Below are 20,007 nucleotides of genomic sequence, written 5' to 3'. Positions count from 1 at the left end.
GAAGTGAATCTGTCAGTGTAAAGGTTGCCTTAATGTAGCAGATGGGTTCAATTCAGATATTGTTTGCAGCAGTACTGTAGCCATGTGTATTTGCTTGTACCGCTTTCTGTTTTTCTGCTTCAATGATGAAACAGGAAAACTGAAAAACAAATGCTGGTGTGAACTCAGCCTTTAATGTTACAGTGAATGCCTCTTTAACTTATATGAGAATCCAGCTGAAATGTAAAAACTTCAGAGCCAGAAACACAGTGGTCAACCATGGAAACTAAAGCTGCACATACATATTCTTCAACTGTTGGGTGAATGATCATTCAGCTAAGAGCTGTTTCCGAGCTTCCCCATACACATAAATGCTCAGCTGAAATGCTCTATATGTATTTTTGTTTAATATTTAAAGGAGATGTCCCGCGCCGAAACGGGTTTTTTTTTTTTTAAACCCCCCCCCCCCGTTCGGCGCGAGACAACCCCGATGCAGGGGTTAAAAAAACCACCCGCACAGCGCTTACCTGAATCCCGGCGGTCCGGCGTCTTCATACTCACCTGCTGAAGATGGCCGCCGGGATCCTCTGTCTTCGTGGACCGCAGCTCTTCTGTGCGGTCCACTGCCGATTCCAGCCTCCTGATTGGCTGGAATCGGCACGTGACGGGGCGGAGCTACACGGAGCCGCTCTCTGGCACGAGCGGCTCCATAGAAGACTGCTGAAGACCCGGACTGCGCAAGCGCGGCTAATTTGGCCATCGGAGGCCAAAAATTAGTCGGCTCCATGGGAACGAGGACGCCAGCAACGGAGCAGGTAAGTAAAAAACTTTTTATAACTTCTGTATGGCTCATAATTAATGCACAATGTACATTACAAAGTGCATTATTATGGCCATGCAGAAGTGTATAGACCCACTTGCTGCCTCGGGACATCTCCTTTAAATCTTTTAATTACATTTCTGGCAAAAGGTTTTTCTTTTAAAAACTTCTATTGCTTTTTTTTAATAATAAGTAAAACTTTATTGATCTTGTTTCTACTTATTTTTTAGTCCCCAGAGGGGACAACAACTTGCGATGCTTTGATTGCTCCTGCAGTATGATGCAATGCCATAGCATTACATCATACTGCTATCGGGCAGGCAGTCTATCAAGCCACCCCACAGGCATGGCTTGATAGGCATTCTGCCAACACAGCCCTCGGGCCTTTCAGAAGTCCTTCAGCTGCCAGGACACCCACATGGCATTTAAAGGGTTAACAGCTCCGATCAGCTGTGCAACTTATCGGAGCTGTTGCTGCTGGGTGTCGGCTGTAAGAAACAGCTAGCGCCCACGTTATATGGAGGGAGATCACCCTGCATACATACCCCGATGTTATATGGAGGGAGATCACCCTGCATACATACCCCGACGCTTCAGGATGTAAATGTACGTCCTATAGCGTTAAGGGGTTAATGTCTAATGTATATGTTGTGGGTGGTGGTGCCACACAGTGTTCAGAATACAAAGTGGACACTGGACATACAAACAAAGAGATTTTTACAAAAGATAATGGCAGGGAAATATACATATGTAAAGATTATAAAAACAGTTGGTAAATGTTCAATAACGTTACCATTTCATCCTACGGTTCTGACGATCGCCAGCTATCACGTTTCTATAAGAAGAACCAAGAGGTAGCAGCCTGCTGTATGCAGTCTGTATGTAACAAAAAATTGTGCAAGGACTTTGTCTGCAATAGGCAAACAGATGTGTTTTTGGTACAAAGTTCCAGAAGAGCTCTGTCTTATCTCCAGCAAGGTATAATAGCCAACAAATACGCTCATGTCCAACTGTACAACATGATAAGTCTCTATCTAGCAGGCCTGCTTACTTTCTTATGCTGTTTACTAGTGTGCACACTTGGTTTTTATCGAGGACTGTCCTTGCTTACATCTCTGAGTCAAAGGACTTCTCATCAACTTTCCTGGGTACAGATCAACACTGTTGCAGCACACTGCAGCAATCTCTCAATGGTCCCCACTCAGTTCAACAGTGCTAGCTTTCTGGATGCAGGGGCAGGTCAGGCAATGCCTGCCTTGATCTGGATTTCCCTGAATATTTCTTTATTCACACGCTCATGTATAGCACCCTGGTCTATTGTAATGTCAGCTACCATATTACTGAGACCATTTCTGGTGTAACAGCCTGGAGATCACACAGTGAAGCCCAAATCCTGACTGGTGGGAAATACAGGTGAAAACCGAGGTTCTTCGAACCAATGCGTAGTACAGTGGATCTACATCAGTTGATTCTCATATTATCTGTTACAGTTAATCTGTTCTAAATACAGACCAAAGGCATCTCTGTGCAGATGACAACATATTAACTTGTGCCAGCTAAATAAGGTAGTAAACAGCTGTAAATTAATGTATTCAGGACTTCAGTCAGATTTCTTAAATCGAACACAATGTCATAAAACTTGAAAAGTTCATTGATAGTCAAACTTCCTTATGCCTAGGTTACCTATGCATTTGGATATACTCAACAATGAATTGAATTAGTACAATGAATTTGCAGATTGTAACAGTACAAGTAAGGACTCAGTTCATCCAAAATGCCATGATTAAAGGGGTTTTCCCGCGCCGAAACAGGTTTTTTTTTTTTTTTCAACCCCCCCCCCCCCATTCGGCGCGAGACAACCCCGATGCAGGGGTTAAAAAAGAACACCGGACAGCGCTTACCTGAATCCCCGCGCTCCGGTGACTTCTTACTTACCCGGTGAAGATGGCCGCCGGCATCTTCTCCCTCGGTGGACCGCAGGGCTTCTGTGCGGTCCATTGCCGATTCCAGCCTCCTGATTGGCTGGAATCGGCACGTGACGGGGCGGAGCTACACGGAGCCCCATTGAGAAAAGCAGAAGACCCGGACTGCGCAAGCGCGCCTAATTTGGCCATTAGACGGCGAAAATTAGACGGCAACCATGGAGACGAGGACGCCAGCAACGGAACAGTTAAGTGAATAACTTTTGATAACTTCTGTATGGCTCATAATTAATGCACAATGTACATTACAAAGTGCATTAATATGGCCATACAGAAGTGTATAGACCCACTTGCTGCCGCGGGACAACCCCTTTAAGTTGTATTATAGAAATAGTCAAATGTGCTATAAGTGGCGACCATGTAAATCAACATCCGATTTCAAAGAACTTGCATTTTCCAATCAGCTGGATCTACAAAAGCCACTACACCAGGCATCTCACACAGCGAACCCGAACCGTAACTTACAGTTTAAAGAACAACTCCAAAACAGATGGATGTCTCTGGCTTGGCTAATAATCCAAGTAATGTTTCTAGGCTCTAAAGGGATAGACACTGACATCTATGCCGGTGGCACAGGAGGAAATATATTTTACATAATATTGTATTAACTGGATTCTGAGGATTTTGTTACAATGAATTCTTATCCATCACACAATATTAGCAAAATAACAACTTCATGGCATGGCTATAACAAAGCTCTGATCTACGCTTTCAGTGAACAGATATATCTATGTTTTTATCTATCTGCCCACCTATCCCCTCAACAGCGATAGTTACTCTTAAACTAGAATGACTTTTTGGAAGTGTCATAACTTTAGTTTATTTGATAGATTCACGGACAGACAGAATACAGCAGGTGTTTGAAAGTGGTGGTATTAAAAATCATCATGCATAGACACTTGTATATTCATATGCAGAGACATTACTGTCTGCAAGATTGTGCCAATGTAAGGGGTGAATACCCATGCATTTGTATGTATATTGTTGCTGATATTTTTATATGTTTTTGATAGAACATTCAGAGAGGTCACATTACTTTTTTTTACTCTAACTTTGCTTCTGTGGATTAAGAGGAAGTGCACTACTCATTGATTGGCTGATGAGTTAGGTTTAACCCCTTGAGTGGCACGCCCGGAAATTTTCCGGGACGAGCTCCACTGCTCACAGCGACATAGCCAGGAAGATTTCCGAGCTATGTATCACTATGGGAGCTGCAGAGCATAATGCCACAAGCTGTGACATTGTGCTCTGTCTGCACTGTCCCACAGAGAACAAAGCAAGGGCTTTGAAAAACCAGCAGAAGATATTGCCGATATGCCGGCAATCTTCTGCTTTGTTTACAGGTTGCCATAGAGACAATCGGCTTGTCAGAAGCAAGCGATGGTCTCTGTGGCAGGGAGAGCTTGGTGCTTGGCTATGAGAGGACAGCTAGGTACTAGCTCTTACAGCAGAGATCAGAGAAAACCTGATCTCTGCTGTGTTAACCCTTTACATGCTGCAGTCTATGTGACTGCAGCATGTAAAGGGCTGTCACTGCAGCATGTAAAGGGCTGTCACCATCAGACCCCCGGAATGTGATCAGGGGGTCCTGATGGGTCCCTGTGGAAGTCCCCTAAAGGGACAAAAAATAAAATAAAATAAATAAAAATTAAAAAAAAAAAAAAAGGTAAAAAATTATAAAAAAAATAAAAACACTTGTCTCCCTTTACTTTGAAAAAATCAAAAATACAATCACACATGTGGTATCCATGTGTCGTAATGACCCAGAGAAGGAAGTTAATACATTATTTAACCCCTTAATGACATGGCCCCTTTTTTCTTTTTTCCCCATTTCTTTTTTTCCTCCCCCCTGTTTAAAAAAATCACAACTTGTCCCGCAAAAACAAGCCCTCATATGGCCATGTCAATGGAAAAATGAAAAAGTTATGGCTCTTGAGACGCAACTGCAAAATTTGTTAAAATTCAATGATTAGACCATTTTAAAAAACCTGCCCTGGTGGGCACAACAGGGTGGTAGGAAACCCGCCACTCAAGGGGTTAAAAGGCAGGAACTGTTCCCGGGCTGTAGTGTGACTCAGCAGTTTTTACACAGGGCCTTGTTAGGAGTGAGCTGCCCCAGTGCTACTGGAGGGCTTGTTTTTTGCTGTATGAAGGAGAGAATGCAACTTGGATCCTTGGAGTGGTGCTATCCAATTGCTGCAATGCAAGTGCCAGAGGGAAATCTACCAATAATCTAAGGAAATGTCAGCTGAAATTACTGACTGCAAGCACCAAACCAACACTAGGAGAAAGACCACCAGCGATAGCAGATAGACCGACAAACAATATCCTGATATTAAAGTTTTGGTGGTGTGTAACCGTGAGAGCCATGACCCAGGTTGTTCACCAGTAAAACTGATTATTTTGACTTCATTACTGTACAGCCTTCCCAAAGGTGCTGTGCTAATAATTTGTTCGGGGGACAGTGACTGCATATTTCAATTAGTGGATTTAGCCATCGGTTAACCAAAGTTCCTGCAAGAATAAGATACGCCAAACAGCATATTTTAAGCTATTTGCCCCATATATATTTTATTGTGCATACAATATTAACCACTTAACACTCCATGATGTATATTTACATCATGGAGGTTCAGGGTTTGTATGGAGGGGTAATTATTTTTTTTATATAAAACTTGCTTTTATAGTGCAAAAGCACTAAAACGTTGAAAAAATATACATATTTGGTATTGCTGCAATTGTACTAGAGAGTTGTTAAAGCGATGGACAGGATTGTTGGCAAGTCTTTCATACGCCACTTGTAAAGGTGCAATGCCTATTTAACTTTGTATAAAATAAGTAGCGGTACTGTTTAAGGAATGAGAATGATACATGAAAAATATGAGCTCCAATGTGCACATTTCACCTACTTTCATAGAATTGTACTGTATTATTATTATTTTTGTCAATGTTCTTTACTTTGATTTATAAACTAGAGCACTGCGTGATATAGACATAGGAATGGCTCATATCTGAGAAGAACCTCATGCCCGCTATGAATTCTTCCTCATGTATAATGATCACGCAAGTAGAAAACAGAAGTAATGGTTTGTGGATAAGCAAGACTGTAATTGACAGCCAGCTGCTATTATGAGGCTGAACACACAGGAGAGCTCTGCTTGATATTCAGCTGATTTGAAACAACTTGCAGAATAAGCAAAGCCCAGATGCCAGTGTACCTCGAAGATGGAAAGCCTTACTATATAATTACTCCATGTACTACTCTTGTTATAGAATGTTAAAAAAACAGATACATTAAGGGTGCTTTTATACGGGCAGAATTAGCCCTCAACACACACCGCAAGACACAGAAAACTCCACAACAAAGTCTGCAGCCTCCATACGGATTTTGATGCGAGATTGAAAATGCATTAAATTTGCCATCAATTCCACATCGGAATCTGCAGGTAGATCTGTTGGTTCTGTAGTGGAATTCTACAGCAGCAGATGCGCGTATACACAACTACGCTCGTCACTACTGAGCGTAGTAGCGCATGAGCGAGGTAAAAATCTTCTTTTTTTTTACCTTTCAAACTCCGGGCTATTCCGTGCGAGTTTGATAAAAAAAAGGGGGAGAATAGGTCCTGCCCTATCTTTCCCGCACATAGTATTAGCTACCTGCGAGTCCTATTTAGCATTAACGGGCAGGAATCCCAATAGTGAAAAGGAAATCATTGAAATGGTTTCATTTCATCTTGTCAAGTGGCTGTGATTATCATGGCTTTATAACAGGACTAAATCATGCCCATCTGTCAAAGACTTAAGCATCGTCTTTTGGTGCGGATTGTGGAATTATTTCGTTCGTGTGAAAGAGCTCTTCAGTAAATCTATACATTTTTTTCTGTTCATTGACAGTATATATTGGTTAAGAGAATGTTGCCTTTCCATTTTTTGGTGGAAAAAGTGAAACACTGAACAAGTGTTAACAGTATCCCAGATAAGAAAAATACATCTTACAGGCTGAAGTCCAGCCGCAGCTATAATGGAAAAAGAGAAATGTTTCTCACCACATAACCCTCGACTCCGGACCCAAGATACATTTTATATGTTAAAGACTACTACGGTAAGTACAAGGGCTAGCCTTAGAAAGCAACAGAAAACTGTATTTCTCACACCTGAGCAGCTTGGAGCTCCGCTTTCTCTGCCTACAGGCTGCAGACAGGTAGAGGGGTAATAGGGGAGAAACGTTTGATTTCATAGCTCTTACATCACACCAGGGGGAGAAACTTACAGAAACCAGAAGTGAGTAGGAAAAAGGCCAAAAATATGCAAAGCAGACACAACAGTTCAGTTTGCACTACATTTAATGTATAGTTTCAGCTACGTGTGATTTCCTGTTGTATAGATTGGTACACTTTAAAGGTCCACTCCAGCAAAAATGCATTCTTCTATCGCTGCAACCCCACCTGATTGCCTTGCATGCTCTGAATATATCCTATGTTTGTTGGTGTAAGTCGTTTAGTCGTTCACGACCCTCGGTGACCCTAAAGGCTCCCTCCCTCCATGTTTTTCGGTTTTGCACCGCAGCTTTCAGTTGTGTGATATCCATGGCAGTATCATCTCTGACAGTATCAGCCATCCTGTTCTTTGGCGCCGGGTCTTCTTTTACCGCTGATCTGCCCAAGCATTATAGATTTCTCTAGCGACTCTGTACACATTACATGGCCAAAATCTGTGCGTCTGAGTCTGCTCATCTTGCCCTCCAGTGATAGATCTTGTCTTATACGATTCAGGACTTTGTTACTCTCGCCATTCAGGGTATACGCAGCAGCTTTCGCCAGCATCACAGCTCAAACGCATTAATTCTCCTATCAGCTTTTTTCACAGTCCAGCTTTCACATCCATACATGGCTATGGGGATAATGATGGTTTGCACTATTCTGTCTTTAGTTGCTATACTGATATCCCTACTTTTCCATATTCTGTCCACGTTTAGCATCGCGCTTCGCCCCAATGCTATCCTACGTTTTATCTCTGGTATAGATTCTCCAGCCTGGTCAATTTTTGAGCCAAGGAAGATGAAGTCTAGCGCGCATTCTACGGCCTCATTGTCGATTTTTATTTGAATTCGTCCATTTTTTGCAGTTGTCATACTTTTAGTCTTCTTTATATTCAGTTAGAGGCCCATTTTTTCACTTTCAGTTTTAAGCTTACACATCAGCTGCTTCAGAACTGCTTCTGTTTCTGCAAGCAGAGTTGTGTCATCCGCATAACAGAGACTGTTGATGTTTCTTCCACCTATTTTCACCCCGGTTTCCAATTCGTCTAGGTCCATTTTCTGAGTGATCACTTCCTCATATGAGTTAAACAAGAAGGGTGAGAGGATGCAGCCCTGTCGGACGCCTTTGCCGATCCCAAACCAATCTGTCTCCTCATACTGTTTTCTCATGGCTTCTTGGTTGATATAAAGTGATTTTATCAGCCTGACTAGATGTGCCGATACGCCCAGCTCTTGTAGGGTCTGCCATTGCTTGTCATGGTTGATGCAGTCCAAGGCCTTGATGTAGTCGATGAAGCACATATAGATATTCTTTTGATATTCTCAAGCATTCTCCATGGTCCATCGCAGGTTTGCAATATGGTCGTGGGGGATGCGTCTTCTCTGGAATCCTGCCTGCACATCAGTGAGTGCTGCTTCAACTACTCATCTCAGTCTTTCCTGCATAATTTTGAGAAGGATCTTGCTTGCTCTGTATATTGATATTAATTTCCCTGTAGTACAGCCTCCTGTCTGATACTTATAAGGCACCAGCTTAATTTTCAGATTTTCTCTACTTTCTCTTCCTCTATGCTGTGCTAGAAATACCATGATGCATCAGCACAGCATCACATAATTAGCTAGAGCCAGTATCATGTTTGCCAGCTGGAAAGACAGTGTAATTATCATTACCCTCTATATTCTCCTACTTAAAGCTAAAGGCCATAATTGCACAGTCAGGGAGGATAAACTGGTATCATTCTTATTATAACTGTGTGACGGTGCATCTAATCATCATCATTAACTGTGATAGAAGTTTCTGCCCCCTTGTGAAGGTCCTGTGTGGTACAGTCCCTGCATTTTCATTATACAAGAGGTCCTAGTGACTGAGATTGTTGTCTGCAGGAGTCACACAAGGACAAGTAATTCTCAGGTCATCATACTATGGCTGCCTTCACAGTGGCGCGAAAAACTCGCAGAAATATGAACCCCAGGTCATACACATTAGCAATGTTTTCCTGCATGGCACCGTGATGTGGTGCAATGCAGGGAACAAATCGCAGCATGTTCTATCTAGCCGCGAGATCTCACATCGCAGCCCCATTTTTTTTACGGGGCGGGTGGCAGTAGCAGCGCCGGTCCTATTGAGAGCAGTGGGAGAACTCAGCGTTCCTCTGCCGCTGAGTTCTTGATGCAGAGCTGTTTTCACATGAAAATGCCTTGCACCCACGGGGCTTTCACATGGATAGCAAAGGAGATGTCAGATCATGAACCATGGCCCTATAATGCCCTCGCCAGTGTAAAGGCAGCCTAAGATCACATGATCCAAATGAAGCATCTGAAGGGAAGAATTCCAGGGATTTCCAGATAGAAAAGAATTGCTAAACAAGGTAATACTAGCAAATCCGCTTGCTGCAGCGGAGTGAATTTATGAATGAACAAGGCTTGGAAATGGCAATAATCAGGCTTTCCAGCGTGTAGTAATGTATTCTTGCACTCCAAAAGCCAGTTCACATACTCCCTTTTCATGGAATAGAATGGCTTTTTAAAGCCAAATGAGAAACTCGCCCCGATATTGCACTTGCCCATGTACGCTTTCATTGCGATGCGAGGTGTTTTTCTGTTGAAAACGCTTCCCATTACTTCAGTAAATTAGCGATCCTCAGATTTAGGGTGACTACCCACTACAGGTTTTTTTTCACTGCGAAATTCGCAGCTTTTTTTTTTTCTGCAGGGGTCTATGGGACTTGTAATGTTAAAATCGTGATTTACCGCGAAATTGCGATTTTGCGCGATCGCGATTTTAACTTTACAAGTCCCATAGCCCACAGATTCCTGCAGAAAAAAAAACGCTGTGAATTTCGCAGTGAAAAAACTGTAGTGGGTAGTCGCCCTTAATGGGAAACCTTGCATCGCACGGCATGCGAGGCATTAAAGCCCCCGTTGAAATCAATGGACGATGTGTTCCAAGGAACATGAAAAGTTAGAAGATGCCAAGAATGGGGTTCATATTCGTGCGATATTTGTGCGTTTGTCAATACACAAATCTCGCACGAGTTTCACGGCCATGTGAAAGCAGCTTTACGCTAACTTCCCACGGGCGAGCACGATATGGGTCCGTGAATTCTGCCCCCATATCATGCTCCCCATCACGTGATCCTCCTAAAGATGTAAGTCGTTTTCATGTCAAAACAGCCTCGCATTACTTCGGGGATGAAGGGAATCTGCGTCGCGACTGTCAGCCACGGCGGGGGATCACAGAGTTTCTCCCATTGCTTTCAAGAGAGACCTCGCATCAAGTGCATCTAGCATGTGCTGCAATGCTGCCGCAAGCCCCATCGATAACAATGGGCGCTGCGCTGTGAAATCACGCAGAAAGATAGAACATGCCGCAATTTATTTCCTGGATCGCATCTTGGTACATGCAGAAAAACAACGCTCCTGTGTATGATTCCTTTCAAAAGAATGGGGTTCACATTTATGCGAGATTTGTGAGTCTCGCAACGCACAAATCTCACATGATTTTGACACTTGTGTGAAGGCAGACTTAGGGTCAGCTGTCTTTTTTCCGCTGCCTTCTACGCTGGGTCACACCCTTCCCCTTGATTTTTTTAACCTGCCATAGACTTCTTTGGCAGCTTTCTATGTAAAACGCAGAAAGATAGGGCAAGTCCTGTGTTTTTCGCACGTATAAAAACATGCGAGACAGCTGGGACATGTCCTATTTTTTCTCGTGCGTAGGAATTGCACGCCAATAACCCTACGCAAACACGTTCGTCTGTTTAAGCCCTAAGTGGCAAATCACAAATGCTCCAACAGGAGCTACCAAGCTCCATGTGAACCAAAAATATCTGAAGATGAGAGTGCCCTACATTAGCAAAAAGAAGCAAAAATGGACCAGAACATCAACCTTTTAAATGCTAAATTCCTATATAAATAATTTCCATCATATTTTATGTCACACTGGACTAATGACCACGATCTGCCATGTACACAAGTGACAGCATAGCTAAAGAAACCAATATTTAACCACAATGGGAATATATATTGTACTACTATTCATTAGATCTTTTCAGCTGGGTATTGTAACAGTTATTAAATATCATCACTTATTACCCACCTTCAACATATTCTGTAAATGTTCTTCAAGGAATTATTATATAGCTGGATATCTCTGTTGAAACTTTGCGGTCTGTTCCGTGGGATAAGCATACAACATATAAGAAGACACCTACCTGTCTCAACAGCTTCTTTGACCATAACGGCACAGTAGGGTCTCTGCATGACGTCCCCGTTCGGTGGCACGCATGGCCCAACTTCAAAATTGGAGAGACTTATTCGTAGAAATGGAGACATTTTCCTGTGTGACAGCGAAACAAGAAAGTTGTTTCTTCATAAATGACACATTCCTTTCCTACAGCTGGTTATCTATCAGGAAGAGACTAAAGTGACTGTTCAGAGTATATGTGCAGCTGTACTGTACCATCTATATAGCAGGAAGCACTGCAGTGCTCTGTGTGTTGGCAAGTGTGAGCTGTGCAGGCACAAGCTCTGTCTTTCCTGATTTATCTGGCTACTTACTAATGTCAGCAGCACCTGTTGTTGTCCTTCTCCAACATTACAAGACACTAATGTAACTACACTCAGAGCAAAGCATCGGGTTATGAAAGCAAGCCAAGTACCAGTGAAGTCAGGAGTTTAAACTCAAGTTCAAGTCCCCCAAGGACTAAAAAGATAAAAATAATTTTTAAAAACTGCTATATTATTTTAAAAAAATACAGGATACTAAGGCTGCCTTCACACAGGTGAGAAAATTGCATGAGATTTGTGCATTGCGAAACGCACAAATATATCTTTTGAAAGGGGTCATACACATGAGCAGCGTTTTCCTGCATGTACTGCGATGCGATTCAGGAAAAAATTACGGCATGTTCTATCTTGTGTGTGCTCTCACATCTCAGTCCCATTGTTTTCAATGGGGCCGGTGGCAGCATCGCACCACATGCTAGGTGCACACAATGCGAGTGCACAGTGCACCGTGGCGGAGGATCGCTACATAAAACACCTCACATCTGCAGGGAATTCACGTTGTGGGGAATGCATTATGGGGGCAGGATTCATGGCGCGATGTCAACCTCACCCGTGTGAAATTAGCCTAAAATGTAAAAAAAAAACAAACCTTTCTAATATTTTGAATAAAGAAAACTCAAAACAAACCATAAAACATATTTGGTATCACACCATCTATAAAAGTCTGATCTATCAAAATAATGTTATTTGTCCTGAACAGTGAACGTTGTCAGAACAAATAGAATGAATGAAAGGCGACAGCTGCCTGTGAGTGGCTGAGCGCCTCAGCCAAACACAATCAGCTCTTTCAGCAGGGGAGGATTTAAAATCCCCGCCTGCTGATAGAACAGCACTATAGAGTCGGGGACAGCTTCGAGAAGACGCGGCTGAGCCCTGGCAGCTGAAGGTAGGTGAGTATCTATTTTTAAAATTTTTTTACACTACTTTTACTGTTTTTTCAGGGAAGGGCTTACATTTAAAGCCCTTTCCTGAAATCCATTGACAGGGGTGCCGGCAGCAGGATCCTCTAATGCATCTGTCATGTGTGACAGCTGCGATAGGGAATTGAAGAATTCTTCTGCTGCATCTGTCACAGATGTTGCAGGTGCAGCGGGGAATTCTTTTTACTAGCGGGGATGAAGGAAGCATCTTCCGCATGCGGCAGATGTGTTCTTTATCCCCGCGGGGCACATGGCAGTGGCAGATAGGTAAGTTTTTTAAAAAAATTTTTCAATAAAATCCTTGTTTATCAGGGAAGGGCTTATATGTAAAGCCCTTCCATGAAAAACAATGCAGGGGTGGCGGCAGAGCATTGTTTTCAATGGAGCCGCTGGCAGCAGCTGTGGCTCCATTGAAGACAATGGAAAGTGGGAAATTTTCTCGAGCACCGCAGTGGTGCTTGCTTGAGGAACGAGTGCTTTTGAGTATGCTAATGCTTGAACGAGCATCAAGCTCGGATAAGCATGCTCTCTCATCTCTAATTATAATATCAGAGCAAAAGCATAAATTATTGTGGAAAACTGAACCTTTAATGGGAGGCTCTAGTACCCTGTTAGGCTAGTTCTAGCTTGGATGCAAGATGTGTTAGGGGCGGGCAAGGAGGCATACGGGTTCCATACAGTATCCTATAGCATATCGGTCCACATTTGCTGGAACTGAGCCTCTAGATCGTGCAAAATAATAGACTGTCAAAATTGGTGGCCAAGATGGTCCCATATATGTTTTATTTGTGATAAATCTGGAGACCAGGCAGGCCATGGAAGTGCGGCAATATTGTGGAGGCTCCTGTGACCCCCTTGTGTCTGCGGCCGAGCATTATCCTGCTGAAAAATTATCCAGCCTCTTGGAAGCTGCCATGAGAGGAACACATGTGGCTGCAGAATATCACTGAGCTGTTATTGTCCCTCCTATGAGTACTAGGGGTAACTGACTGTCATATGTGATGCCCCCCAGACCATTACACCAGCAGTGGGGGCAGTGTGCAGCTTCACAGCAAAGGCAGGGTTAAGCTGCTCACCCTTAGGTCTCGAGATACAATAACGGCCATCATCAGCGCCCAAACTACACCTGTATTCTTCTCTAAAGACAACCTGGTTACACTCCGTAACAGTTCAGTTTTGCCGTTCACGACACCATAGCAAACGGAGGCAACAGTTGTGAGCATCAAAGGCAGTACACATAATGGGCGCCGTGAGAAACAAATGTTCTTCAGTCAAGTGCCTGGAAATGGTTTTGACAGACATATCCTGTAACAATGGTGCCACCTGTCTCTGGATGGCGGACAATGAAACAGTTGGAGCAGCTCATGCTTGTTGAACGATCAGGCAATCATTTCTACTGGTGATCTGTTGAGGGCATTGTGAGCCCGGTCACCTTGTGTGCCCTCACACATCCACTGTACCCAATGCCACCTAACAGTCTGGTCAGAACCTCCCAGGTGGCGTCAATTCATTGATACAACCATCCAGTTTCTCGCATTCCAATAATGTGCCTCCTTCCAAACTCTGTTTACAATGCAATTGACAAGGCATGTCTAGTAGTTAACAAGCCCTACACAAGTGGAAAAAGAGGTCTACTACGCACAAGTAGCCTCTGAGATGCTTTTTAAGGCCAAAGTTGGAACCACTTTTAGGGCCTTAGGTGACAAGACGATTCATCTACTCATGCCTCAACTCTAATCATTTGCATATCTATCTGAGATGTAGCTGCATGCAAAGTTATGCAGAAAAACAACAACTCCTTGTGGGTGCTTGATTTTGTTTGACAATGAGTGTATATTCATCTTCTCAGCCCCTCATGCTCTATCACATGTTGCCAGCAAATTGGGCTGCATTTTCATCCTGACAGGTTCTCTTTAAGACATAAATATATTGTGACATGTTTAAAAGTGTACAAAAGAGAGAAAATTATATAGACAATCGAGTAAATATACCAAGATCCTAATGAAGTCATTCTGCGTCTGGGCATGTCTACTGAGATACATTCACCTGGAAATATTTTCTACTGAGTACCAGGAAATGAGCTAACCACAGTAGATATGACAAGCCACAGGAACTAAATGGTAACAAACTACTCTTCAAACAACTACATACTGGAGCACTCACTGTTTTTGTATCTTTTTTCTACAATAGACAATTCACAATTTGCCTGATGCAATCTAAACCAAATTCTAGTATCACTTTACTAAAAGCTATCATCTTTATTGGTGTGCATTAAGAAGGGATATTTAAAAATCCAGGAACTTCCACATGCTGCTCTAACAGATATTAGCTATATTTCCTAGATTGCTATGTATATAAAGAAGGAAAAATCCTATCTAACTGTTATTGTGTTCTATTTGACCGCGTAAGCTGGGACTTTCTAAGCTTTGTGCAGATGCATTTAGGTCTGGGGCCTAGATTTCTGAACTGGATTCTCGCACTGTATGGGAGCCCATCGGCGCAGATCCAGGTGAACGGCCTCCTGTTGTACCTATTAGGAACAGGACAAGACAGGGCTGCCCCCTGTCCCCTCTTCTGTATGCCATTGTCATGGAACATTTGGCTGTGGCCCTGAGGAATAACCCAAATGTGCAGGGCGTGCAGATTGGGACCCAACTCTGTAAGATGGCCTTGTATGCAGACGATCTTCTCCTTTTCATCTCTCAGCCGCCGCTTCATTTCCGGCAATTTTGCGGGTGTTCTCTAAGTTTGGACATCTGAGCAACTTCAAGGTTAATTTACACAAATCAGAGGCCATGAACATTTCTCTCCCACCCGGGGAGGTAGCCCATCTAGCAGATCAATTTGATTTTAAATGGCATTGAACCTCCACCCAATACCTAGGGGTACACTTAACTGCGGACGTATCATCCTTATACCATCTTAATTATGTCCCTCTGCTGGAAATGGTGACAAAAGAGCTGAACGGTGATGCGGCTAAACAACTGAGCTGGTTCAGGCGACTAAACGTGTTGAAAATGAAAGTGACCCCCAAATTTCTATACCTGTTCCAGGCACTGCCGATTAGGGTGCCGGTGCACTATTTCAGGCAGGTCCAGCAATTGTTCCGCAGATTTGGGGGGGGGGGGAATAGCTGTATCAGCTATCGGACCATATCACACACAAAGCACAGGGGAGGAGTCAGTCTACCGGACCTCAAAATCTACTGTTGGGCTGAGGTCCTCACCAGACTGGTAGATTGGCATCACCATGCCGCTTTAAAGCAATCGGTGGGCTTGGAAGTGACTCTGATCTGGCCCCATTTATGACTGCTACCGTGGATTCTGGTGGCAGATAGACCTGAGGTATTACCTCATTCTCCATTGACTTGGAATTGTTTGGATGTGTGGGACAGACTGACTACCAGAGGTGACATTGCGATTTGCAGGGGAGCCTTGACCCCTCTATTTCACAACCCTTGGGGCAGGAGAGACTGAGCTTTCTGGGGTGGCGGGAGGAGGAAAATACTCGATGCTGCCAAATCATTGAACCTCCACCCAATACCTAGGGGTACACTTAACTGCGGACGTATCATCCTTATACCATCTTAATTATGTCCCTCTGCTGGAAAAGCTGACAGAAGAGCTGAACGGTGATGTGGCTAAACAACTGAGCTGGTTCAGGTGACTAAACGTGTTGAAAATGAAAGGCGACATGAAATGAGGTGACATTGCGATTTGCAGGGGAGCCTTGACCCTTCTATTTCACAACCCCTGGGGCAGAGAGACTGAGCTTTCTGGGGTGGCGGGAGGAGGAGAATACTCGATGCTGCCAAATCGTGAGTTCCAGGGGACTTCCATCTTTTAATGAGTTGCAGGAAATCTCTGCCAGAACAGAAACTGCTATAGATGGAATATCTCCAGTTGCTTTCATTTTGGAGAGCCCGTTTGGGGTCGTGTCTTCTCAGGAACCCCCTGAATCCATTGAGGAACTGTTTATGCAGGCTGGTCTTCCTGCTCGGGTGCTATCTAGGATCTATGGGATCATATTGGAGTGGCTCACTCAGGGCCTTCCTCAGTATGTCGGGAGCTGGGAGAGGGACCTAGCCTTGGAACTGCAGGATTCTGATTGGCAGGACTCTGATGCGTTCACTCACAAATTACCCTTGGCCTGTGTGGCACAAGAGAGGAACTACAAGCTCCTGTCTAGGTGGTACAGATGCCCTATTCTGATTCACCGCATCTTTCCCTTAGTTCCAGAAGAGTGTTGGAGATGTGAGTCCGGACGAAGTACCGTGCTACATATCTGATAGGACTGCCCGCTCATCCAGCCTTTTTTGGGGGCGGCATTTGAGGTATATGAGGGGGTGTCGGATAGAACAGTGGAGGCAACCCCACAGTTGGCATTGCTGTTTGCCACCCCGGGGCTGTATGCTGCTATGAAAAAGTTCTTCTACGACACTTCCTCACTGCGGCCAGTGCTGTGATCCCATGCCACTGGCGGAGTAACATTGCTCCCTCAATCCTGGAGTTTGTACAGGAGTTGAATCAGCTAATGTATATGGAGATGTTGGGTGACCAGGGGTCAGAGGGGCTATTGTTGAGCGGGCGTGCCTGGGTTCTGTGGAACGCATTCCGCAAATCTCCTGAGTTCCAGAATGTCATGGGATGGGGGGTGGGGCAGATGCCCATGGGGTGTGGGGCTGCGGTGGTGATATGTTCGGGGTGAGGTGCGGTATCGAGCAGCAGCAGAGGGGATGTGACAGAGGGTTTCACTCCCTCTCTACAGAGTGTTCCTGTCTACCCGTGCAACCTCGGGCACCCACTCCCCCTCCCTTCTTTCTCTGCATCCTATATGTGTCTCTGTGTTCTTTATTTTTCCTAGTTTCTGTAGAAGGCCCTAGTCTTAGTTTATGTTTTATGATCTTAGTTATTTGTAATTGTAGAATCAATTGAAAGTAGGAGGAAGTGCTAGTTCAGAGGCACTGGTGTCATGTTATAGTATTCTATTCAAACAGTTGTTAAGAATGTAGCCGCAAGATTTTTTAGCAGAGGCTCCAGCTGTTCTGACTACTAAGATATCTGCTTTTCCTAAATTTTGAGCCAATGTTGCAGTCCTATGTGATCTGCTAAAGGTTGTTTTTTTCTTTGTCTATATGTATAAATATGTTAAAATTTCAATAAAAACATATTAAACATAATTATTATTGTGTTCTAGCAGCAATTGATGAGTTTACTGAAATTAAAAAAGCAACAAACAGCCCTCCCTGACATGTTTCACCACCTCTGTGGCGTTAGCAGGAGCTTGGGGAGCAATCACAGTCCAATGGTGGAGGGTGAAGAGTAATCCATAGCTTCTGATGATCTCATCAACCTGCATCCTCCAATCCAATCAAGTCTCTCAATGAACCAATAAGGACTGTTATAACTCGTGAAGAATAGCCAATCATACGTAATATTGAGTTCACCTTATAGCCTGTGGTGACATCATCACCCTGCGTCCTCCAATCAGATCAAGTTTTTCAATGAACCAATACAGAGCGATGTAACTTGTGAGAAACAGTCATTCATACATAGTATTGGGTCCACCCTTTTGCAAATATTGATGCTGCCACAACTGCAGAGTGTAGCCAGCGCTTCCCCAGGGTCATCAAGATATGTTCTCATTTCACGTGACAGCAGGGAAAATATACACCAAGCAACTGGGACGCTGCTATGATGGAACCCAATCCATCAAGATTATAAGCACATGCGTGATCGATTCAACAGCCGGGAGAGGGGCTAACAAGGCACATCCCTCGTTACTGTGGTTATCAAGATGTTACCTTCACAGGATCCAAGAGAAACAGTATCTTCCTTACCATGAAAGGAGGAAACCATAATGTTTGAAATAGTGATGACGATGACACCAATGATGTATTATTAATATTGGCCATAGGGCTTTACCAGCACTGTTCTGCCATTATTATAGATAATAGATTCATGTAATTCATTCACAAGAATCAACCCAATGATAGTGAATAAAGAAAGCCAAAACATTATAACAGTGGTATCCATATGTTAAGGGCGAATGCACACGGGCGGAAATTCTGCGCTGAGATTTTGCGCAGAATTTCTGCCGTTGCACCCTGCATTAGGATTGCATTGGTTTATGCAATCCTATGCAGACACATTTTGATTGCGATAACTCGTGCGATAACAAAATCGCGGCATGTCCTATTTCAGTATGAGCCTCGCAGAGGCTCGCACTGACGCGTCATCACTGACATGCCGGCTCTGCACTGCGCATGTGCGGCTGCGTGCCAGCCTGCACATCCGCAGAGAAGAGCGAAGACACAGGTAAGCTGCGGATCACTGCAGGGGCACAGGGTCGCATCCCGCTGCGAGAATCTTGCAGTCGGAATTCGACCCAGCTGTCTGCATTTGGCCTAACACACATAAACAGCCTAAAATTGATGTCTACATGCATAAGCCTGATGATAGTACATAAAAGGTGTCAAACCATTATAACAATGGTATCCAAATACTATATAAATCAATACTCACTAGAAAAGGGTAGTTGGTGGTATATGGATGTTATCAATATAATGATTGTGTCCCTGGTATCCTTCAAGAAGGATTGGAGAGTCTCCACAAAATAGCGAAGGATCTTTTCAATATAAATACTCACGTTTTGCGTGAAATTTTTATTTCTGGAGGCAAGCAGTCTTTCGGGAATTCGTAAAAATGTTTTTATGAATCTTGGGAGAGCATAGAATGTGGATATAATGGGATTGGGGTCAAACATAAAGTTATACTCATCCAAAAAATGAGATTCTCCTCCTTTGCCATTTCTGAGATGGTATATAATTCAGTGAGGTACGCCGCTGTGGAATTTTTTGGTAAAGTATGATAGATATTATAGAGAAGACAATTAACCATAATAATGTAGTTGAACCGATCCATAATGACCACATTGCCCTTTTTGTCAGATGGTTTAAAAATAATTTCCTTACTGTCCCTAGGACTTAAGAGCCTGCTGTTCTTCGCGGCTGAGATTCGAGTGAATAACATGTGGCTTTATCTCCTTGATGTCTTCAACAACAAGTCTTGTAAAGACATCAGTGCTGGTATACTGAGAGGTTTTTTTTGGGTTTCAAGGCAGTAAATGGTCCCCCAATTGCTCCTCGCCCCGATACATTTTCTCCTAATAGGTCCTCTAGAATTTTTCGGGTCACTGATATTTGGTGTATTGAGATAACTGCCTTTTTGTAAATTACTTTTATACAATGCTAATTTGCAAGAGAACAGGTTAATATCCTAAACATATTCAAAATGGCTAAAAGCTGATGTTTGGGGTGAATGAAACTCTTCTTGGAGAATTGGCCCCTACATTTTGTTCAGTCAACAAAATGACAGGTTACAGATTTGCATGGTATCCTCTATTTTATTGTCAATATCATTAGATTTAATTATTTCTGATTGTGGCCTATTTTGTCTGCATTGCATAATTGTAAGTTCG

The 20,007-nt window shown here is 43.4% G+C and overlaps 1 protein-coding gene across 1 annotated transcript in view; it reads right to left on the bottom strand.

Annotated features, from left to right (window-relative positions):
- The window catches only part of PRKCQ (protein kinase C theta), a 109,132-nt gene that overhangs the window by 63,520 nt on the left and 25,605 nt on the right, over positions 1-20,007 (bottom strand). The window contains exon 2 of the mRNA XM_066592106.1: positions 11,254-11,378. Within this exon, the coding sequence (XP_066448203.1) occupies positions 11,254-11,374 (121 nt within the window). The 5' untranslated portion in view covers positions 11,375-11,378. The remainder of the gene's footprint in view (positions 1-11,253; positions 11,379-20,007) is intronic.

This window comes from Eleutherodactylus coqui, chromosome 2, assembly GCF_035609145.1.
Source record: "Eleutherodactylus coqui strain aEleCoq1 chromosome 2, aEleCoq1.hap1, whole genome shotgun sequence".
NCBI lineage: Eukaryota > Metazoa > Chordata > Amphibia > Anura > Eleutherodactylidae > Eleutherodactylus > Eleutherodactylus coqui.
This window is presented reverse-complemented; position numbering and strand designations above follow the sequence as displayed.